Source organism: Amyelois transitella, chromosome 11 (genome assembly GCF_032362555.1).
Source record: "Amyelois transitella isolate CPQ chromosome 11, ilAmyTran1.1, whole genome shotgun sequence".
NCBI lineage: Eukaryota > Metazoa > Arthropoda > Insecta > Lepidoptera > Pyralidae > Amyelois > Amyelois transitella.
The window spans coordinates 11,217,005-11,238,506 of NC_083514.1; the positions used below are offsets into that span (position 1 = coordinate 11,217,005).

At 42.3% G+C, this 21,502-nt stretch overlaps 1 protein-coding gene across 1 annotated transcript; it reads right to left on the reverse strand.

Moving 5' to 3' along the window:
* Positions 1-527: 527 nt before the first annotated feature.
* Positions 528-21,198, reverse strand: LOC106133291 (cohesin subunit SA-1). Its single transcript, XM_060946734.1, has 19 exons — positions 20,460-21,198; positions 19,970-20,140; positions 19,478-19,682; positions 19,142-19,367; positions 18,367-18,490; positions 17,804-17,982; positions 16,462-16,681; positions 16,182-16,355; positions 15,717-15,788; positions 15,364-15,522; positions 12,649-12,915; positions 12,451-12,558; positions 11,929-12,047; positions 10,961-11,193; positions 7,341-7,471; positions 6,743-6,910; positions 5,961-6,164; positions 3,803-5,508; positions 528-1,828 (listed from the first exon to the last, which is right to left on the reverse strand). Exons 1-18 carry the CDS (start codon positions 20,940-20,942, stop codon positions 5,335-5,337), a joined length of 3,417 nt encoding a protein of 1,138 aa, XP_060802717.1. The 5' UTR covers positions 20,943-21,198; the 3' UTR covers positions 528-1,828; positions 3,803-5,334.
* Positions 21,199-21,502: the final 304 nt, after the last annotated feature.

Here is a 21,502-nt window from a genome sequence, read left to right on the forward strand (position 1 = left end):
TCGTTTCTAAATAAAAAAACTAAAGATGATATATTTGAAAAATTATTTATGGGAATCCATAAATAATTTTTCAGCTTCCTACTCCCAGTAATTACCACCGTACGTTGTTTGTATTTTTTCAACTATGCGGTGCGGGAAAACTTTTTGAGAAACTCTGCACATTTCGGCAACTGGATGTGTTACCATGATCCAATAAGGGTAAGATTTATAGAGGACAAGTGTTGCGAAGGTCAAACGAGAAACACTTCATGTTAAAACCCGTGTCACCCAATCATGTTTGAGGCGCCTGGGCCCCTGGGCTCCATTCCAGAGAGATAAAGATGTAACTACTCAAATAATCCTGTTAACGGACTTGGAAAATTCAGAAAGTAACAACGTGCGCCCCGTTCTCGTAAACCTACAGGAACATTGCATTGCATTTACATATTCAGCGCCTGACTGCTCACGATTCTTCACGATGTTTTCCATCCACCATTCAAAATAGTAAATACTAAACCTAGGGTATTAGAAATAAACTACAAATAATATATGTAAATATCATTTATTATCAAAAATATATGTCGTATCAAACTACAAATATTCCGTCAAAACAATATAACACCATTACGTCGCAAAAGGTGGCGGTCAATTAAAAATTAAAAAGTCAATGATCTTAAAATTAACAAGAGAATATAAAATGCGACCGTCACCTTATGTCGATATTGTCAAATATTAAAACTAACTATTTACGCTATAACTACATAACTACAATTGATAAACCTACGGTAAATAATAAAATAATTGTGAGGGAATTTATTAATTGTATAACAATAAGCGGATTCTTTCATAATATTTCCTGTCGGGATCATTCACACGGGAGTCAATACGATTCAATGTTATTTTACGTTTTCCTTGTTCCTGGCTGAAGGCGGGCTGGTCGGCTTCGTATAGGGAGCAACTAACGTAATTGTAAATACGTGAAATGATATTATAAAGATTTTTAATTTTACTATTATTTCCAAGCCAAACAGATCACAATATTAATACTGAACTTTAGTGTGGTTTTTATATATTGTTAATATGTTTAGGATGTGTGTACATAAATACATCAGAGTAATATTCTGGTAGACAATTGACTGTAGATACCGAGAGCATACACTACAATACAACTACAGACTCCCCGCCTTACTCCTTTACTTCTACTCGTACTAATGGCACAGTACACAGACATAGACCTCGCGTGGCAAAACGGTGATCAATGGACCTGACTTCATAGCAAGCAAGAAACTTGACACATTTGATTATTGAACACTAACGGCCCACCATGGCTTCACCCGTGGTACATAGCATAAAACACCCGAAGATAATGTATCTCTTTAACAAGGGTCGATTCAGTATTTAAAAAGATTAGGCAGTGCAAACAATCAAAGTTACAAACTTTACGTCTTTATAATATTAGTATGTGTGTAGACGTGGAGACGGGCGATGCAGCAAATCCGTCCTGGAATGGCAACTAAGAGCTAGAAAGAGGAATACTGGCAGACCATTAATCAGCTGGTCCGACGACATTAAAAAAACCCTGCCGGGATAACATAGACCAGAAAACCTTTGATAGAGCTAGGTGGAAAGATATCGGAGAGGCATATGCCCAGCAGGGGGCGAATATTTGCTGAAGAAGAGAATATTAGTATAGGTATGGCGCTATCTATAATTCCAATAGTGACTATAGCTCGATCTATGTCTGCGGTACTGTGACCCCCCCCTGTACTGTGGCGCTGCGCTCACCCCGGCGGCTCCTGGTCGGAGTCGCCGGCCTCCTCCGCCTCGTCCTCGTCGGCGGCGCCCGCGCCTGCAATACAAACAATCGTGTTCACTACACTTGCACTGAATGTTCTCTTAGGTTCTTATTCTAGTCGAGTATCTCGACTGTCTCCTGTAATAAAGGAATTGAAAGCGTCTGACCGTTGTCTAAAACGTGTTCAAACAGTAGTGTATACTTTGCTTCTTTAACGGTCACAAAGTCCTCCTGTTAATGACAGTCTCCTGTTAATGACAGTCTCCTGTTAATGAATATGAGATAATAAGAAATAATCTCATTGGTGTTAACATAATGTAACATTCGCTTGTATCTTTGCTCCCTCTTACTCTTTCTTATTTTTACGTGTTCTCACTTGCATCTCACTTCTTCAGCCTGCTCAAAAACAACTACTGTTGTACTAAAAAACATTGTCACACGTATGTATGAGGCTCTCAAAATGTATATAGATTATAGAGACCGAATCTAATGAGATGTTGTGCATGCAGTTATATTTATGACGCACGCCTACTTCCCCTAAACCTAGTTGTGTACGTGTGGCAACACAATAGTGTTTGGGGAACCACGGCTAGATTGTTAAGATGCGGCGCATGCGCAAACGTGGTTTTAATGTCCGGCCTTACGTTTATATTTACGTATACGTTTTTATAAGTTCATCATCCTTATGGCATAATGCCGTTCCAGAGTCTCAGTCTCACGTAAGTATTTATTAAAGGAACGATTCCTGTTTGACCTCCGCAACCATGTAAACAGGGAAACCTAATAGATTGTGATTATGTTATGGTAAATGACCATAACTAGGTATATACTTCTATATCTTTTGGTAATTCTGCATTTTTAAAGAGTATATATATATCTATCTATCAATATATATCTATCTATCAAGATTATCTATCAAATAGATGTGATGTTTAAAAAAGCCGTAAATCCAAATAGTTCCCTTTTTATTATTTCAAAATAAACGAATGATGAAATGATGTGTCGACCAATTTGTAACCACATAATTGTCAATAAGAAATTGAACATAAAGAAATCGAGCAATTAGTTTTGTATTTAAAATCTTTACCCAGTGTAAACATACACTTTAAAAAAATGTTCAGCCTTTTTAAACTGATCTTTATCAGCCCTATAGTGACGCAGTACACCTATTCTAGTGAGCGCAACAAACAATCTGGACAAGGTTTTGGGGAACCACAGCTGTATAGTTAAAATGCGGCGCATGCGCACACACGGTTTTAATGGCCGCTTATCGCGATTCATTGCATATTAAAATCGTATCGAGGTTCGTTATAATAAAAAAATTTTAATATAGAATTTAAGGGATGTTTTACAACTCAATGACTTCACAAGGATGTCGTAAAAGTTGTTTAAGGGGAATAAAACGATTCTGGAAGAAACTAGTCTGGTTTGAAACTGTTTTTGAATACACTTTCATCGTAAATGGTCAGCTTTGTCGATTGCTCCTAACATCGAGTCTACAATGTCCCATACATATACATACCAGAGGGCGAAGTTTCGCGTAATTTCGAGTGTTGTACACAGACCGGTGTACGCGGTCACACTCACGTACACGACAATTAGTATTCGTGTCGCGCAGTGATACGAGAGCGCGTCGTGTGAGTAACGCCAGTGACGGCAGACCACTCATCCTTGGTCTCCGACCGAGGGAACGGGAAATAACATCACCGAAACATAAATTCGTAATTTCTTAGAGTGACACACGTACCTTCAGATGAACATTGGACTTGTGTGTTCAGATTATGAACTGGAGTGATGAATATAGTCTTAATGTATAAAAGAGGACACTGATTGACCTGACCTAACCCATTTTTGATGATCGGGGTTCGTTTATGACCACGTTCCTGGAAAGTGTCCAGGGTCATAGAGCATAAGAGGAGAGGATACATTCGGGTATAACGCTAGGAAGATGAATTATATCTTTTATAGTTGTGCGTTCTCGGATTTGTCACGGTGTACGAGATGTATATAATGTATGTGTATACTGACGGCGCCGTGTGTAGTGCCTGCGCGGCGGCGGGCGGTCGTCGCTGTGCTCGGTGAGCAGCGAGTTGCGGTAGGCCGTGAGCGGCGCGCCCAGCTCGCCCCAGCTCATGCTGTACGAGATGTATATAATGTATGTGTATACTGACGGCGCCGTGTGTAGTGCCTGCGCGGCGGCGGGCGGTCGTCGCTGTGCTCGGTGAGCAGCGAGTTGCGGTAGGCCGTGAGCGGCGCGCCCAGCTCGCCCCAGCTCATGCTGTACGAGATGTATATAATGTATGTGTATACTGACGGCGCCGTGTGTAGTGCCTGCGCGGCGGCGGGCGGTCGTCGCTGTGCTCGGTGAGCAGCGAGTTGCGGTAGGCCGTGAGCGGCGCGCCCAGCTCGCCCCAGCTCATGCTGTACGAGATGTATATAATGTATGTGTATACTGACGGCGCCGTGTGTAGTGCCTGCGCGGCGGCGGGCGGTCGTCGCTGTGCTCGGTGAGCAGCGAGTTGCGGTAGGCCGTGAGCGGCGCGCCCAGCTCGCCCCAGCTCATGCTGTACGAGATGTATATAATGTATGTGTATACTGACGGCGCCGTGTGTAGTGCCTGCGCGGCGGCGGGCGGTCGTCGCTGTGCTCGGTGAGCAGCGAGTTGCGGTAGGCCGTGAGCGGCGCGCCCAGCTCGCCCCAGCTCATGCTGTACGAGATGTATATAATGTATGTGTATACTGACGGCGCCGTGTGTAGTGCCTGCGCGGCGGCGGGCGGTCGTCGCTGTGCTCGGTGAGCAGCGAGTTGCGGTAGGCCGTGAGCGGCGCGCCCAGCTCGCCCCAGCTCATGCTGTACGAGATGTATATAATGTATGTGTATACTGACGGCGCCGTGTGTAGTGCCTGCGCGGCGGCGGGCGGTCGTCGCTGTGCTCGGTGAGCAGCGAGTTGCGGTAGGCCGTGAGCGGCGCGCCCAGCTCGCCCCAGCTCATGCTGTACGAGATGTATATAATGTATGTGTATACTGACGGCGCCGTGTGTAGTGCCTGCGCGGCGGCGGGCGGTCGTCGCTGTGCTCGGTGAGCAGCGAGTTGCGGTAGGCCGTGAGCGGCGCGCCCAGCTCGCCCCAGCTCATGCTGTACGAGATGTATATAATGTATGTGTATACTGACGGCGCCGTGTGTAGTGCCTGCGCGGCGGCGGGCGGTCGTCGCTGTGCTCGGTGAGCAGCGAGTTGCGGTAGGCCGTGAGCGGCGCGCCCAGCTCGCCCCAGCTCATGCTGTACGAGATGTATATAATGTATGTGTATACTGACGGCGCCGTGTGTAGTGCCTGCGCGGCGGCGGGCGGTCGTCGCTGTGCTCGGTGAGCAGCGAGTTGCGGTAGGCCGTGAGCGGCGCGCCCAGCTCGCCCCAGCTCATGCTGTACGAGATGTATATAATGTATGTGTATACTGACGGCGCCGTGTGTAGTGCCTGCGCGGCGGCGGGCGGTCGTCGCTGTGCTCGGTGAGCAGCGAGTTGCGGTAGGCCGTGAGCGGCGCGCCCAGCTCGCCCCAGCTCATGCTGTACGAGATGTATATAATGTATGTGTATACTGACGGCGCCGTGTGTAGTGCCTGCGCGGCGGCGGGCGGTCGTCGCTGTGCTCGGTGAGCAGCGAGTTGCGGTAGGCCGTGAGCGGCGCGCCCAGCTCGCCCCAGCTCATGCTGTACGAGATGCGCGCGTCCAGGAACTGGGGAACATATTCATTTATTGTTACGTGAGAAACAACAAAAATCAAACATTTTCAGTTGTAGGTGATATAGTGAAAAGTTAGAGAATACACTATATTTTTTTAAATCAAATAAAAATATTTACCAAAAATGTCTGATATTTTTCGTTAAACAAAAACAGGTCATGGCAACCGTTACTATGGTATACATATGCATACGTATGCCAGCTGGCTTTGCCTAATTAATATTTATATACAATAAATAATTAAATACAAATAACGAACTAGCCTACATTAGTCAATATTAAAACGAACTGGCGGCAAGAAAAATATATAGAATGAAAGCAAAAAATATTTAAATTTGGACCAAAAGAACTGACCACAAAAAAAAAGAAGAAAAACGCGACCGTTCTATGGTATCTGAACCGTACGTTTACTTTATAATATACTCGTATTTAGTTCGATGTGCTCACCTTGAGCACTTGCCGTTTATCCTGCCTGAGCAGCTTGTTGGAGAACTCTGCGAGCGGCTCCAGGAACAGCAGGTTCTGCGGCGGGCCCAGCGGCGAGGACTCCAGCGCCGCGAACACGATGCCGGCGCGGTGCAGCGCTGTGAGCGCCTCCCGGTTCTTCACCGCGTCGAGGCCGAACATCACGGAGAAGCGCTTGGCCAGCTCCTGTACAACGAATTATAATTATCGCCGTGGTACAAACAAAAAAAGTTAATCGAAGCATGGTGGTATTCATATCATCTCCGAGTAATGATGATGCGTAATGATATCTCGTGTATGAATCAATTTAAAAAATTTAAAAAATCTCATATATTTAAATGAGTAATTCTTGTATATAATCAGGATCTCGGAAACGGCTCCAACGATTTGCATGAAAGTTACAGATTAGGGGCTTTTCGGCTCAAGGAATCGATTTATTAAGGTCCTAGGTTCGAGAAAAGCTCGGTTCCCAAGATATATAAACATTTTAAAAACCGCGTTATAAGATACTATATCAGCGCCATCTATAACGCCATGACCGATGACGGCCACACTGGATATAAAAGTAATTGGGATTTTCCTAGGTTTTTTCTGAAGCTTTTAAAGTAAGATTTTTGCAAAACTTGACTAATATTAAAACACGTTCTACCAAAAACAAGAAACCGAGCAAAGCTCGGTCAACCAGGTACTATTACTTAATACAGCTATAAAGTAGAAATGCCAGTGCAATAAAAATACCAAAAGAGGGAAAGACGTAGTGGTACCTTCAGCTCGTGGAAGTCGGGCAGCGAGCGCAGGCGGTGCGCGCCGCCGGCCAGCTGCTGGAACAGCGCCTGCATGGCCAGCTGCATGCTCAGCGCGCACTGCAGCTTGTTGATCTCGCGCGCCTTGCTCAGCGTCGACTTGATTATGTCGCCGTAGTCGTTGTAGCACTGCCCGCGGGACAATCATTAATCATCATTATCTAACGACAACATTTGAAAACGAGTCAAGTGTACATCAACACTGGACACTTATAATAATCATCTAAGGGAGCGATGTTCTTTACATACATACAGGCAGAGACTACCTCTTTCGACTTGCCACGATCTCTGCATACTTCCTTCGCTGCATCCACATTCATAACTCTCTTCATGCAAGCTCGGCGGTTTCGGGTACTTTTGACCTGACCTGACATGTTCTTTATTGAGTGAAAAAGTACGCGCTGTTGAAGGCATAAAAGCGCACCATCCAAGAATACAGATGAGTAATACAAAACTGTAGACGGGACACTAAAGACATTTGGTTAAGAGCTTTGGACAAAGCAAACGCGAGAATAGCCATGATTGCCAGCGGTGAGACAAGATTGTATGCAACACCGACCTTGATGTAATGCTTGAAGACGTCGGCGGCGCGGCGGATGGGCGCCACGTTGTACACGATGAGCTTGCAGTAGGCCGCCAGGAAGTTGCGCCGCTTGTGCAGCTCCTCGATGCGGCGCTCGTCTTGACCGTCTGTCGCAACCGCGCGGGTTAACATCGCTAGCTGATGCTCCGTACTACGTGACCGAAATGATGAACGAAAAACGTCTAATGTTCTATGTTTTGTATTATCTGACAGACTAATTTTTTCATCGTATCAATAAATCAAAGAACCGGCTAATCTTTATATTGCTAACCAAAGGACACATTACGCGGCTAGAGAAATGACCATTATTTTGTATTATTTCATTGGTTTACAAGAAGTTTAAGAGTGATAGGATAAAATTATTCTAATTTGCATTTAGTAAACGCAAAACTTGCCTGGTAAATGGTCGCCACAGCACAATATTACACTGATATATTGGCTACTACAGACCGGCACTTATTAAAACTAAAATTTTCTGTATACATTTTCGTAAATTATATTTTAAAAAAACGTCCGGATTTTCTTACAAGTCACGTAGTACGAAACAAAATGACATCAAAACATCTGCAGTGGACTATTACATTCAGCAATCGCTCGCCACACGAACGCGACATTCGTGTGACGAACGCACCGCGGATTCATGCAGCACTACATCTACTTCAATAGAAAAAGCTTCAACAGATGATGGCCCACCAATCGATTAATGGCAGGAAAAATTCGATCGTTTTAGTAAAAGCCGCTCGAATGAGTTTGCGAACGTCGATCATTAGTAATGGCGTCGCAGTGAGGTAGAACTGTTACAGGCACGGCTGGGGTGGCAATGAAACGCAACAGAAATCAAATAAATCGCACAAAACGTCATGCTCAAAACCACAAAACTTGTGTTAATTCGACGACCGGCCCGACACCGCCAGCCGGAGTTACGAATCGAACCTTATTACATTCACATTGCCGAGGTAATTCTAAAACATGAATTTATCACAAGACAACAAAACCTTATGAAAGTAGGAATAAACCTGATCTATCAATCTGTTGTATAGCGTAACTTGGGCAACAACAATGTGGCAATTTTATAGGGAAATTCGCATGATATTAGAAATTGAAAAGATAACAGAAACTTTGCTTTTACATTTTGAATTATAAGTTAAAAATTTCACCAAATATATAGTCTGGGCAAAAGGAAACTACATTACCACGGTAACTAGAAATGAAATAGGTATCGACACAGAAACGAGAAATCGCCGGCAGTGTCGTACGTCGTCGAAGAAGCGTGCGCGACCATTTTCCCTTAGTAATGTGATCCCTCGTGATCGCGAGGAAAGCGCGCGAGCGAGCGTCGAGACAAAAATATGCATTATGACCGCGGCGGCGCCCCGCCCCACTACAGGGCAAAATAAACTTCCGAAACATTATTTATTTATATATTATAGAAAGAGCTTGTATACAATTTAGAATTCAGCATAATCAAGAGATATTTTCAATAACGCATAAAGTCATTTTTCGCTTGCGTCTCATTCACGATTTATAATTACAGCCAAAGAGCGTGTGCTTTAAAATTTTTTTCTTTGCGTCTTAACATCGGAAGTCCACTTGAGCCATTTCCGAAAGTCACAATTACGCTTCCAGCGAGACACAACAATTTTCAGACAACCAATATAAAGATTCCATTCGTCACTCCCAGCGGGGTAGACAGTGACGTTCGAACACGGTGAGGTCGGGCTCGCCCCGGGAGGAGCGGTGCGGCTCTCATTACTAAGGTAAAATACGCCGTCGCTGGAGGGCCCATATTGGTTCTCATCCATTTTAACGATATAATTCGAAGACTACATAAGGTCCAAAACGTTATGTTGTCTTCAAATTATGCCGTTACGGGTGAACCTTGAGGAGCATAATTTATTGAGTTGCGAATGTAGAATTTCTACTACATTTCGTTTCATATCAAAGCTCAACTTATTTCGCGTTGCCGTGTGGCGAAACACGACTTTTTGGTATGAAATCGAATGAAGCAAAAATCCTGCGACACACGACTCGACAAAACTACGCTCGCTTGGCTTCGCCATATAATGTATGCGATTCAATATGGAGCCGTCGCTGGAAGGAGTGCGAGCGGAGTGCGGATTGCTTACCGAAGGCCGGTGACGCGCCGCCGCGGCACATGCAACAACACCACTCCGTTACCGCGGCCCGCCGTGCGCTCGCTCGCTCGCTCGCTCCCGAGCGCTACCGCCTTTATACGAAGATACCCGATCTCGAAATAAATACGTCTTTATACGGAGTTAGGAACTCGGAAGAAATGTACGCGACTTGTTACGAAGTTACCTGATTTTTTAATTTAATATAACGCCACTTTAAACAAAGTGTCAAATAACTTTAAATACGCTCTCAAAACTAACCATTTGACTTGACTTGATATTTTATTCAGTTTTCAGATCTTGAATATACGCGTCAACACGAAATGAGCCGAATTCGACATAAACGTTAACGAACGAAGGGCGAATTAGTATGCTTAATGTCGTTCATAATTTGTTGAAGTATATATAAATACGACGACAATCGAATATAAATGGATATTTGTAGCGTACCTACTGAAAACGCAATGTGAGAAAACGCAAGAATAATATTAGCAAGGGAGCGAGAGCGGGCGAGCGCCGCCGCGTGCCGCAGCGAACTTCTAGAGTTCGCTTATAATGCATATTTTTTTCTCTGATAAAGTGGACCGTCGTTTTTTGTGATCTTTATAATACTAAATCAAAGTAACATATTAAGGTCATCAATGACGAAACGGCTTAAAGTCGACTCTATTGACAAAATCGGCGAAAATATTGATTACGTCACAATTTTTTTTATACAAATAGTATCTCGATCGACAATGCCTCCCGAAACGGACTAATATATTTGAGTAGTAATAAAATATATTTACTTTTCATTTGCTTATATTCGTGTTGTTAAATCTTAGGAGAAAATGTCGATCAAACTATAGATGCGTTTTTAAGATATGTATATTAGCCAAATTGACTGAACACCAACCCCCACGTGAACTCAAAATCATATTCAAGACATCAGACGCGGTGAAAAACGCATAACGTTAATGAACTAACGTTCACATAGAATTTAATAAGATTATTTAACCATCTGTTTTAAACGAAGTCAACATTTATGGGTGGAAATTACAGGTTGAGAAATATTTCACCGCGTCTAATGTGAACTTGCCACTTTCTTCACACATGTATAAGATTCGACGTCAATTTGTTGAAAGGTTTAACCCTTCCAAAATTGGAAAGTTACTTTTCCAGGATAAATGACATTGGTGTTTTTAAGCATCGGGGTGCAATTTTTAATTTGGATGTAAAATATAATTTTCATTATAAATAATGTTCTATTGAAGTAACAAGTCAAACTTTTCATTTTAAAATTGTATTGAATATATAGATATTAGTGTATCGTTGTTTTTATTAATGAAACTATTTCTTTGCAAAACGATAATAACGCAAAGATGTACGTTTAAAACCCCACAATTGAACCCAGTTAAATATTAAAAATGAACCATAAATAAACTCGGTAAAGGTTTGATATGCGCACTACAAACAAGGTGTTACCGTAGTTGTGGTGCACGAAGACGAACTCCTGGATGAAGTCGTTGAGCATGTCGCAGAGCGCGGCGTCGGGCTCCAGCACGAGCGGGCGCAGCGCGGGCGCGGCGTGCGCCAGGCGCTCCGCGAACACCAGCAGCAGGTCGCACAGCGACGTGTACGCCTCCGCGCGCAGCGCCGCGCTGCTGCCCGACCGCACGATTCTCCGGCACCACTCGCAGTAGCCGCGCAGCCGCTCGCTGCGGTCACACGGATGTAGTCTTTGTGATTTATGCATAACATTACATGCCTCATTAAAAGCATGCAATTTGTAGATTTCCTCTCTTGACCACTTCTGCACATGCGCTTTGGAAGCGGTAGTAGTTATAATTAGATTTAAATAATGTAACGTCAATAAGTGATACCTTGTATACAATTTTGTTATCAATACAATACAATATGATACAATATCAGTCGGGGCCAAAGCAAACTTAATGGCTGATTTTGGTTCAGTTTATTGCGTCGACAGATCTGTTCGTGTAATGTAGCGAAATAAATGGAAATAAATGGAAATAAATGGAAATAAATGGAAATAAATGGAAATAAATGGAAATAAATGGAAATAAATGGAAATAAATGGAAATAAATGGAAATAAATGGAAATAAATGGAAATAAATGGAAATAAATGGAAATAAATGGAAATAAATGGAAATAAATGGAAATAAATGGAAATAAATGGAAATAAATGGAAATAAATGGAAATAAATGGAAATAAATGGAAATAAATGGAAATAAATGGAAATAAATGGAAATAAATGGAAATAAATGGAAATAAATGGAAATAAATGGAAATAAATGGAAATAAATGGAAATAAATGGAAATAAACGGAAATAAATAGAAATAAATGGCAATAAATAGGAATAAATGGCAATAAATAGGAATAAATGGAAATAAATAGAAATAAATTGGAATTAACAGAAATAAATAGCAGACCTGAGCTGCATCACGGCGTCGGCGCCGGCGGCCGGCTTGTGCTCCAGCTCGTGCAGCGCCCACAGCAGCGAGTAGAAGCACGCGCGCACCACGAACACCAGCGCCGCGCCCGGCATCGCCTGCACAACACCCGCGTCAACTACCACTATCTCCAGTACACACCCGAGAGGCCATACGTAAAAAGGAAATTCCGAAGGTGCGTTAGCGACATAAAACAAGTCACACCCTCACTCACGGAATCACAACGCTTCGTAAAGCGATCTCTCATCTTTGCATGTTGTGTCTTTGCATTTCGGAACCTCCGCCGCTGTATTTGAAGACCTCGGTTGATTGAAGCTATTATTTTAGCCATTTGTATAACCGTTCTATTATTTCGCAAATGTAAAACAAAATACTTTTCACTTTAGAATTGTTGAGTTAGCATCCCATAAAACAAGTTTCGAACTTCACTTTTAAAAGCATCTTTTAAAGTATTCACAACTGAAATATTTAGTTTAGTTAAAAAATCGAAATTAAATTAACCTGTTCCGGAGCCCCCTCCTCGCCTTTGATACACTTGGGCAGGTCCTCGTACAGCGAGTCCCAGATGTTGGTGTCGTTCAGGTTGTGACACATGTACATAATGGACACCTGCGGAGGAAATGTAATCTAATTAAATCAGTTCTGGTGTATGGAAGTTACTCGCCGTCATTTGTACTAGGACATCACTCCATAACCGACCTTCCGCAGCGAGTTGATGACGTTGAAGAGCTCGTCGGCGTCGGGCGTCTCGCCGCCCTCGAGCAGCGAGCGGAAGTCGTCCATGGCCTCCTTGTAGCGGTTGGCGCACATGTCGGAGACGGTGGCGCGCGCCACGTTGCAGCGCGAGAACACGGCCGACTGCTCGGCGCACAGCGTCTCCAGCGTGCGCCCGACCGTCTCCACCACCTCCGCCTCCGTCTGCACGCTCACCATGTCGCGCAGCTTGTTCAGCAGCAGCGTCAGGTTCTGCCACACACGGATGCCGAACTTGGTCATCACATTATATCAAACGGGACGCTGGATTACTGATTCACGCGACGAGCATATTTTAAATGTTTGGGCCCAATGATGCGCAAAGACATAAATGCATTGCCTTTGCCAAAATATTAAAATAAAATGTTAACTGTCACTGTCATTTTATCATTGTAAAAAATTTAACTTTCACTTTTGGCGGCTTCACCGGCGTTACGCGCTCTGTCTAAAACTTTTATTACATAAATTTACCTGAATACACTAAAAATCAAGAAAATTTAGTTTTTTATTGACTCCAATGTGTCAACGAATCATACGTTGGTGGCCCATGAGGGAAACCAACGAAAAAGCAAAATTCAACCATAATAGCAAAAATTGTCGCGTGCGGCGCCATTAAGTCCAAGAACATCGAAGTTTGCTAAACTACAAAAGTTTACTATTGCAAGAAAAAGGAACAGCCTGGAAATATCTAAATTTCAAATAACCGAGGTGGTCATTGGAGTACCTAAAGCTTCAAACCAGCAGCGGATTAATAAGATAAAGTGTGCCAGTCCTACCATTTTCTTAAACACTACTACATTCAAATTCAAAAAGAGAATTTCCAAATTTTGATTTTCTGTTATTTAAGTGTGGTTAATTATTGTGCATTCTATTGTTGTTATCAAATTAATGTAGTATTTATGCCTAAGTGCCAATATAACCCAAGTTATTGCAAAACAAAATCAAAATAATTTGCAAGAGTTTTGTGACAATTGTTAACTCCCATACTTGGCAAAGATCATTTTGTGATCTATTTTTTTAGTTTACTTAATGTTCGATGTTCAAATGCATTGTCCAATTGATAGGAGTTACATGTTCATTCATTATTTTTGTTATTTAAAGGCCTGTAACAGCCCTTTGGCGGGCGGAATGTTCGATGTTCAAATGCTTTGTCCAATTGATAGTTGTCATTATGTGAATCAGTTGCAAATAAACAATCATCCCGTCTACACGTTGGTTATCCTTTAAAGAGTAGTACAAACTATAGTAACCCTTATTCATTCTTATTCATTATAATAAAGAATCGCAATGGTTTGAATGTCGAATGGGACCGTGTCGTAAAAGCAAAAAACACCACAATACTTCACGATCCTGACTATAATACAATTTCACTTAATATTGAATTTAATATCGCGGTAAACCATTCTTTACAAAATCAGCAAAAAGTACTTTTACCTACCGCACCGCACCGCACTATAGAAGTTTGCAACCCAGTGACAAGGGCAACATCGAAGGTTTGAGCTCTCCTGGATTTAGGAAGCCAGTCTTCGTTTATTTCTTCTTGAGGACGAGTTGGCATTAAACTTAACTTGTATAGATAATTTGCGAATTATAGGTATAGGCAATAGCAACTGCAATAATGTGACTGAGTCATGCACTATTCAAATTAATTCTATAAACACGCCTTTTAGCGTTCAGTTGTCTTGTTTAGTATAAAACGAGTTGACTAGTGGGCTACCTAAAACTCCCATTGATATCAAGACCCTAAAATTGCCATCGTCTATAGTCTTAGCCGATCCTACATTTTATCAGCCTTCAAAGTTGATGTCTTGATGGGAGGGGCTGATCTATGGCTGGTTGATTTCCGGTCCTATATATACAAAAGTAAGCTACAACTCGTTCAATGTAATCACGTATCTGTTCTACAAAATGCAGACGATGAAATACATAGAATACTTCCTATATTTTGGAATCTCGAAGAAGTTCCCAATAAAACTAAATTGAGTGATAAGGATAAATATTGCGAAAAACATTTTTTACTCAATATCACAAGGCTAGAAAATGGTAAATTTTGTGAGAAGCTACCCTTAATAGATGAACCCGATTGCTTGGGTGATACTTACGCATTGGCTAAAAAACGTTTTATTAATTTAGAAAAACATTTAAACAAACCCAACTCTTAAATTGGAATATTCTTAATTCATTAATGAATACAAAATGTTAGGACATCTCACAGAAATTACGACTAAATCAGAAATTTGTTATTTTCTATGTCACCACGCTGTATTCACGGAAACCAGTGAGTCAACTAAATTAAGAGTGGTTTTTGACGGTTCAGCGCCATCCATCCGGTTATTCTCTTAACAATACAGGACCCAACGTACAAGACTCGCTTTTCTCCATCCTGGGCAGAGCTAGACAATACAAATACCTACTGACTGGCGCCATTGAGAATCGTGACTTACAATTGATACTATGGATAGAGAATCTGATCCCATTAAAATACTGAAACTAAATACTATTACTTACGGAACAGCAAGTGCGAGTTATTTACGTACTAGGTGTGTCTATCAATTGGCTGCAGAATGTGAACAGGAATTGATGAAAAATATAATTAAATCAGATTTTTATGTTTGGTTCTCGGGGTCAGCGTGTGCCGTGTAACCAGGCTGTGTACAGTACCCCCTCCTGGCGCAGCGCCACGTACAGCTCCAGCTCGAAGTACTGCGGGATGGCCGCCAGGTTGGCCAGCTTCTCGGGGTCGGCGCCGAACTTGTCCAGCAGCGCCGGCAGCGTGGGGATGAAGTGCGTCGTCATCTTGTGCCGGTCCTCGCTCACCATCTGCACAGCCCACCACACAGTCAGACAGTTAGTCTTCACTTACGATAAAAAATGTTTAAAGCAAATGAAGGTAAATTTATAATCTAATTTTATAAACGATTTTTCTTAAAAAAAGGGAAACAAAAAAAAATGTGTTTGCTTCTAAGCTGAACTAGTTGGTTTCTCGGCGTGCAGACAATAAATGTCATCGTCACCTTGGCCTGCTCCTTGCTGACGGCCAGCGGCTTGCGCGGCGCGCGGCCCACCGGCGGCTCGCCCGTGCTGGCCTGCAACACATCAGCACATGCTCGGACTTGTTGTTGTTGCTTGTTACAATTGCTACCCGTGCGAAGCCGGAGCGGCTCGCTACTTGTTTATATTAAGATGACTATGACTACATCTGTACTAATAATAGCGATTTAATATAATATAAAAAAATAACATAATAATCCAACTACTTATAGATATTTTAAATATAAAAGTTTTTTTTCTGTTTGTAACTATATAATATGGGGTGAATTTGAATATATTTCGAATAGATTTTCTGGAAATTTCCATGAGAACAAAGCTCAAAATCAATATTTCAATCAAACACCGTTTGACCTCCACAGTTTGTACAGGGAACCTAACTCCTAAACTTATGTTCAAGTTTCCCACAATGGTTTCACAGTAAGTCCCACCTGCCTGACGCAGCACACCATGAGCTCTATGAGCGAGGACTCCTGCCGGTTGTCCAGCGCGTCCTCGCCGGGCCCCGCCTCCTCCAGCAGCAGGTCCGTCATGCACTCCCAGTCCTTCATCATGGGGTTGGACTCGATCAGCGAGTCCACCAGGTAGGCGCCGTGCTCGTGGAGCTGGGGACAGACACGGGATCGCTACAGCTCTCAGCTAGACGAGCCGCTAGCATCACTAGCTCTCCTCAAAACTATAGACGGGCCGTTATCATCGTCACTCGCTCACCTCAGACTCGATGAAGAACTGCACGAGGTCCCTGATGAGCGGCGTGTTGGGCGGCCTCTGCTTGCCCCGCCTGGACCTGGTGACGACCGCATTTTCATCAGCTCGGAACAGCCTCACGTTGAGGAACTCGCCGGCGGCGGCCGCCACCGCGCGGCACGACGAGTACACCAGCTCGTACACGTTCTCACAGTCCTTGTCTGTGAGCACGTCCGGGTGCATCCTGTGGTAGGAACAAGTGAAACCGTCTTAATATTTCGAAGGATATCTAAAATTATTAATTTTAGCATAAATTTTTGTTACATAAGTAGTTTGTAGGTAAAACATTTAACATTGAGTTTTTGGTGTATTCGCTGGACGTCGATTTCGCACAACGTCGATCCATCCGTGTTTGCATTCTCGTGACGTCGATCCGCTTACGATTTTATTCTCATAAAGTCGATTCTATTGTTTTACTACTTTCCAACATAAGAAAGGTACAGTCAAATACAACATTTTATTTAAATTTTTATATTTCAATCAACAGGTAATATAACGTTAAATAAACAGATTATAGCGACCTTTGTTTAATTATCCAGAGACATTGGAAAGATTTAGTTAAGAAGCCGTTTGCTTAAAAATCCCAGATGCATAGATTTTTATAAAGTTATAGGACTAAAATTTTACTCCTTAAACCTTTAAAAAAATATAAGTATGAATAGGAACACGACTAACATAATCAAAGCTAGGTAGAACATTTATAAAATGTGATTTTTTTATCACCGTTATCTCCTATTATCATTGGTTCGACATTTAGTCGTACGACTGTCATCCTCCAATAGGACGACAGGAAATTTCTAAACCAAGCGCAGTTCTCTCGTGTGTTCCAACGTCGTGTGCTGTTAGAGCTGTTTGTACTATGTAATATTTAAGTTTTCATAAATACTTGCATGGAAGGTGCAGGAACCTACACATTTAAAAGAATACAACAAAATCATTATTACCTACATACATAAAAATCACGCCTCTTTACCGGAGGGGTAGGCAGAGACTACCTATTTCCACTTGCCACGATCTCTGTATACTTCCTTATTACCTACCTACATATATTCTTTTTTCGCTCGATTGTACTGCAAAAACATTGTAGATTCTTTTAGTTTATAAAGTTTTAAAATTTTATTGGATGAATCGATGTAATGCGAAGAAAAGCCAGGTAATAACTGTTGGATCGATTTTATGCGAATAAAAGCGTAGGTCTCGATAAAATCGACGTCGTGCGAAATCGACGTCCAGCTAATACACCGAGTTTTTAAGCAATGGAATTGTATTGAACAAGTGAGGGTAGTGAGGGTAGTGAGGGCAGCACTTGAGGATGGCGATGACGAGCCGCACGGCGTGCACGGCCACGTCGGGCTCGCGGTCCAGCGACATGGCCACGATGCGGTCCTTGAACTTGGACGTGAACAGCTCCAGCTTGCCCTTCAGCTCCTCGCACTCGTACAGCGGCTGCAGCGCCTGCAGGCAGCGCAGCCGCACCTCGCCCACCTGCCGCACACCACACACCACACACATTGTTATCAAGCGATAATTAAACTCAATCCCATTATTTAACCACCCCTGTGCCCTGTGTGGATGAATAATTTACCCCGCCTTTTTTCACATTTTGCATTATTTCTTCGCTCCTAATAATTGCAGCGTGATTTTATATAGCCTAATGCCTTCCCCTGTAGATGGTCTATTCAACACAAAAATATTTTTTTAATTCAAAACAAACTGTTCAGCTTTATAATATTATATTAGTATAAATAAAGATGAATGTAACCTTTTATTCTTTTCGAGACTATAATCTCCGCCTAGCCCGTAAAGAAAAAAGACGTAATAATATGAATGTATGTACAATGAATACTGAGCTAGAAAATATTATATTACCTTGTCATGCAAAGTCCATCCAATATATTTGAGATACAAGTCGTCGAGGAAGTGCGCTGGGAACTTCTCCATCCAGATGCCGATCTCTGCCATCGTGATGGCCCGGATGTCCGGCAATGTGTCCCTGGACAAAACATGGTCCTTTGTTGAAGTTATATTTGGTGGAAGCCTTGAAAACTTGAAGAGGCATGTACTTAGGCTATCTCGCCCAGAGGTGTAGGCAGACTACATCTCTCCATTATTTCTGCATACATTTTTCATATATGACATGACATATAACATAAAAGTAATTAAATAAATAGGGATAGACTAATAAACTTGAGATTCTTCTTGTAGGCGATGAGCTAACAACCTGTCATTATTTGAATCTCAATTCCATCATTGAGCCTATTTCTTTCAACCGAATAAACCTATTATAACCCTGCAGTGAACATGTGTCGTTAACATATCGATCTTCAGATAGATCCTGACATTTTCCATCTGAAGTTAATCCTGTTCCATCAAGATTGTTATGATGAGACTACAAACGACAACAAATTAACAGAAGATTGTGGGGAACTGTAGGATTAAAAGGACATTTAACAAGTTTATTTTAACATTTTAAGAATTAAATACTTTATTTCTGCAGACATTTGCAGTTCATTTTTACTTTCTTGCTTATATTGTTTTTATTTTTAAACTGTTTATGTAAATCTGTAATTCAGTTCACTTTAGTAGAACCTTGAATTGTTTTTTTTGTCTATACTACAATTTGTTATGTGTGCTAAATAAATACCTGTATCTATGCACGAAGACAGACTTGAACATGTACGAGAGCATGTTCTTGATCTCCTCCATATTCTCTTCCAACTCCTGCCGCTTGGCCACGAGGACCTCCAGCCTCTCGCTGGCTCGTTTGTCCCGGGCCTTCAGACGTTCAGCCTCGTACTGTCGCAGGCAGTTGTCGCAGTTCACGCTCGTGAGGAGCGCCACGTCTACTAGGGCCGTCATAAGTTTCATCACTGGAAAAAAGTTAAAAATTGACATTAGGTATAAATATATAAATAATGAATGTAGGAATGATTAATTTTGCATTAAAAAGGGTCAAAAACCGAGTCAGAAATCTCCTTACCAGCCAAAGTGGCAGTGTGCCTGAATGCTCTGACTTGCGAGTCAGACAGCCCGGTGAGCAGCGAGATGATGTTGTCCATGAGGTACTGGTCGTAGATGATGGAGTACTGGCACATCTTCACCAGCGTCTGGATGAACTCGCAGAAATTGCTGCGGAACTTCTTCCACGTCTGCCCTGACATTATCAGGGGGTACTCTCCACTTTCCTGCAAACAATCAATACAACACTTTTTATACACTAGCAATCCTGCTCAGTTATAATTTTTGTTACTGATGTGTAATATGGAAAAAGATATAGATACATTTTCTGAATTAACCATTTACTTTTTCAACACTGACATAGATGCATAGATCTACTTGGGGATACCAGGCCCATTAAATAAGTTTTACGTCATTAAAAGACTATAAGACAACAACAATTAAAGCACTGCATGCAAAAAGCCACAATAGGTGGCATGCTTTTTATTTACCCTCCAATAAATTAGTAGAATACCTCATCAAACTCCTGGGTCATCTTCTTGATGATGAGCGTGTGGTCCATCTGCGCCATGTCCGGGGTGACCTTCCCGCGGCAGCCGGACGAGTTGATGAAGAACTGCATCAGCTGCACCAGGGCGCTCTCGCGGTTGCTCTTGTACTCCTCTATCCACATGTCTACCACTTGCTGTTGATGACAATTTAAAATTCTTCTACATATAATAATTCAATATCTCAATATGTACTCAATAAACCTAAAGGGTCCTGCAAATGTTGTCCTAATGCATTAGGCTAATGTATAGAGGGCTATTTTGTGAAACATTATAGAGGAATTATAGCTATACAGTTTCGAGAACCACAATACAAATAAATTGCCACTTCAGCCAAAATAAGTACCTCAATATTCAAAATATGCAAACATGTGAACAGTTACACACGAATGCCATCACGTTGGGCCAACATGTACCTTTAAACATTTGCTACAACAGCTAGGATTGTTTACTTACATTGATAGCAGTCTTGTTAAATCGCAAAATGTTGTAGAGGCTGTTTTCATCATCACCGGGCAACAATACCGGTGGTGGCGAGTAAGCCGGTGGTGGCGCAGCACCTCGGCCACGACCGCGACCCCGGCCCCCGCGGCCGCGTCGTCTCGTAGGAGGCGGCGGCGGCGGGGACTCCGCCAGTCGTCCCACGTAGCCGCCATCACCACCGCGCCCGCGACTGCGAGTGATTCGCTTGGTAGGTGCCGGTGAAGGCGACCTCGCCCCTTCTTCTGCTGAATGATGAGATTCCTCCGCGTCATCCCTTGGCGGTTCGATGGCTGTAGAATTCGCGGCCGGGGCAACATTGAACGAATAATTAGGCGGCTCGGGCTCATGGACAGACTGGCCGCCGTAGTCCGTCATGGGAGTCGCTGGTGTCATGGGGTTTGCATATTCGGGTGGCGGATCATCCATCCGAATACGTTTCCCGCCACGACGATGCATGTTGATGATTTTACCGCTCACTGTGACAAACACTTGTACTCAATAAAACAAAATTAATTACAAATAACATTACCGAATTAGTTTCACATATTCTCAGTATCACCGCCCTTAATAAAGTTCACTCCACAGATATTAATACATGGTTCACTTAATTATTGATTTTCCAAAAGTTGTTGAATCTAAAGAGAAAGAAAACCAGAGATTCAGAGAACCAGACCAGAGAAAACTAGGGATGGCGAACTGATCGATTAAAATCGAAGATCAATTTCCAGTGTTGCCAGTCGGTCGCGTCAGAAATCACCTGAAATATATAAAAAAGTAACATTTTTGTAAAAAAAATTACCTACCTTTAATATTTTTTTACTAGAAAGGTATTATAAGTTTATAGAATAGAATATTAGTTTGGTATATTGATTTACAGAAACATACATGAGTATTTGAGTACTTGCCCGCATTTTTTGATTTGTTTATATTGATCATTATAATAAAATTGATACATTAAGACTTGTTTGATTTTGTTATTTTACTCTTCTATTCAAGTCAAGATATTCATTATCATG

Bases quoted from the DNA above. Each gene is read 5' to 3' on its own strand.
- LOC106133291 (XM_060946734.1), bottom strand. From the start codon at position 20,942: ATGCATCGTCGTGGCGGGAAACGTATTCGGATGGATGATCCGCCACCC. The intron at 16,356-16,461 runs GTGAGCGAGTGA...GTCTGTCCCCAG, and splicing joins AGTTCTTCATCGAGTCTGAG to CTCCACGAGCACGGCGCCTA. The intron at 12,048-12,450 runs GTTAATTTAATT...GGTGTTGTGCAG, and splicing joins AGGAGGGGGCTCCGGAACAG to GCGATGCCGGGCGCGGCGCT.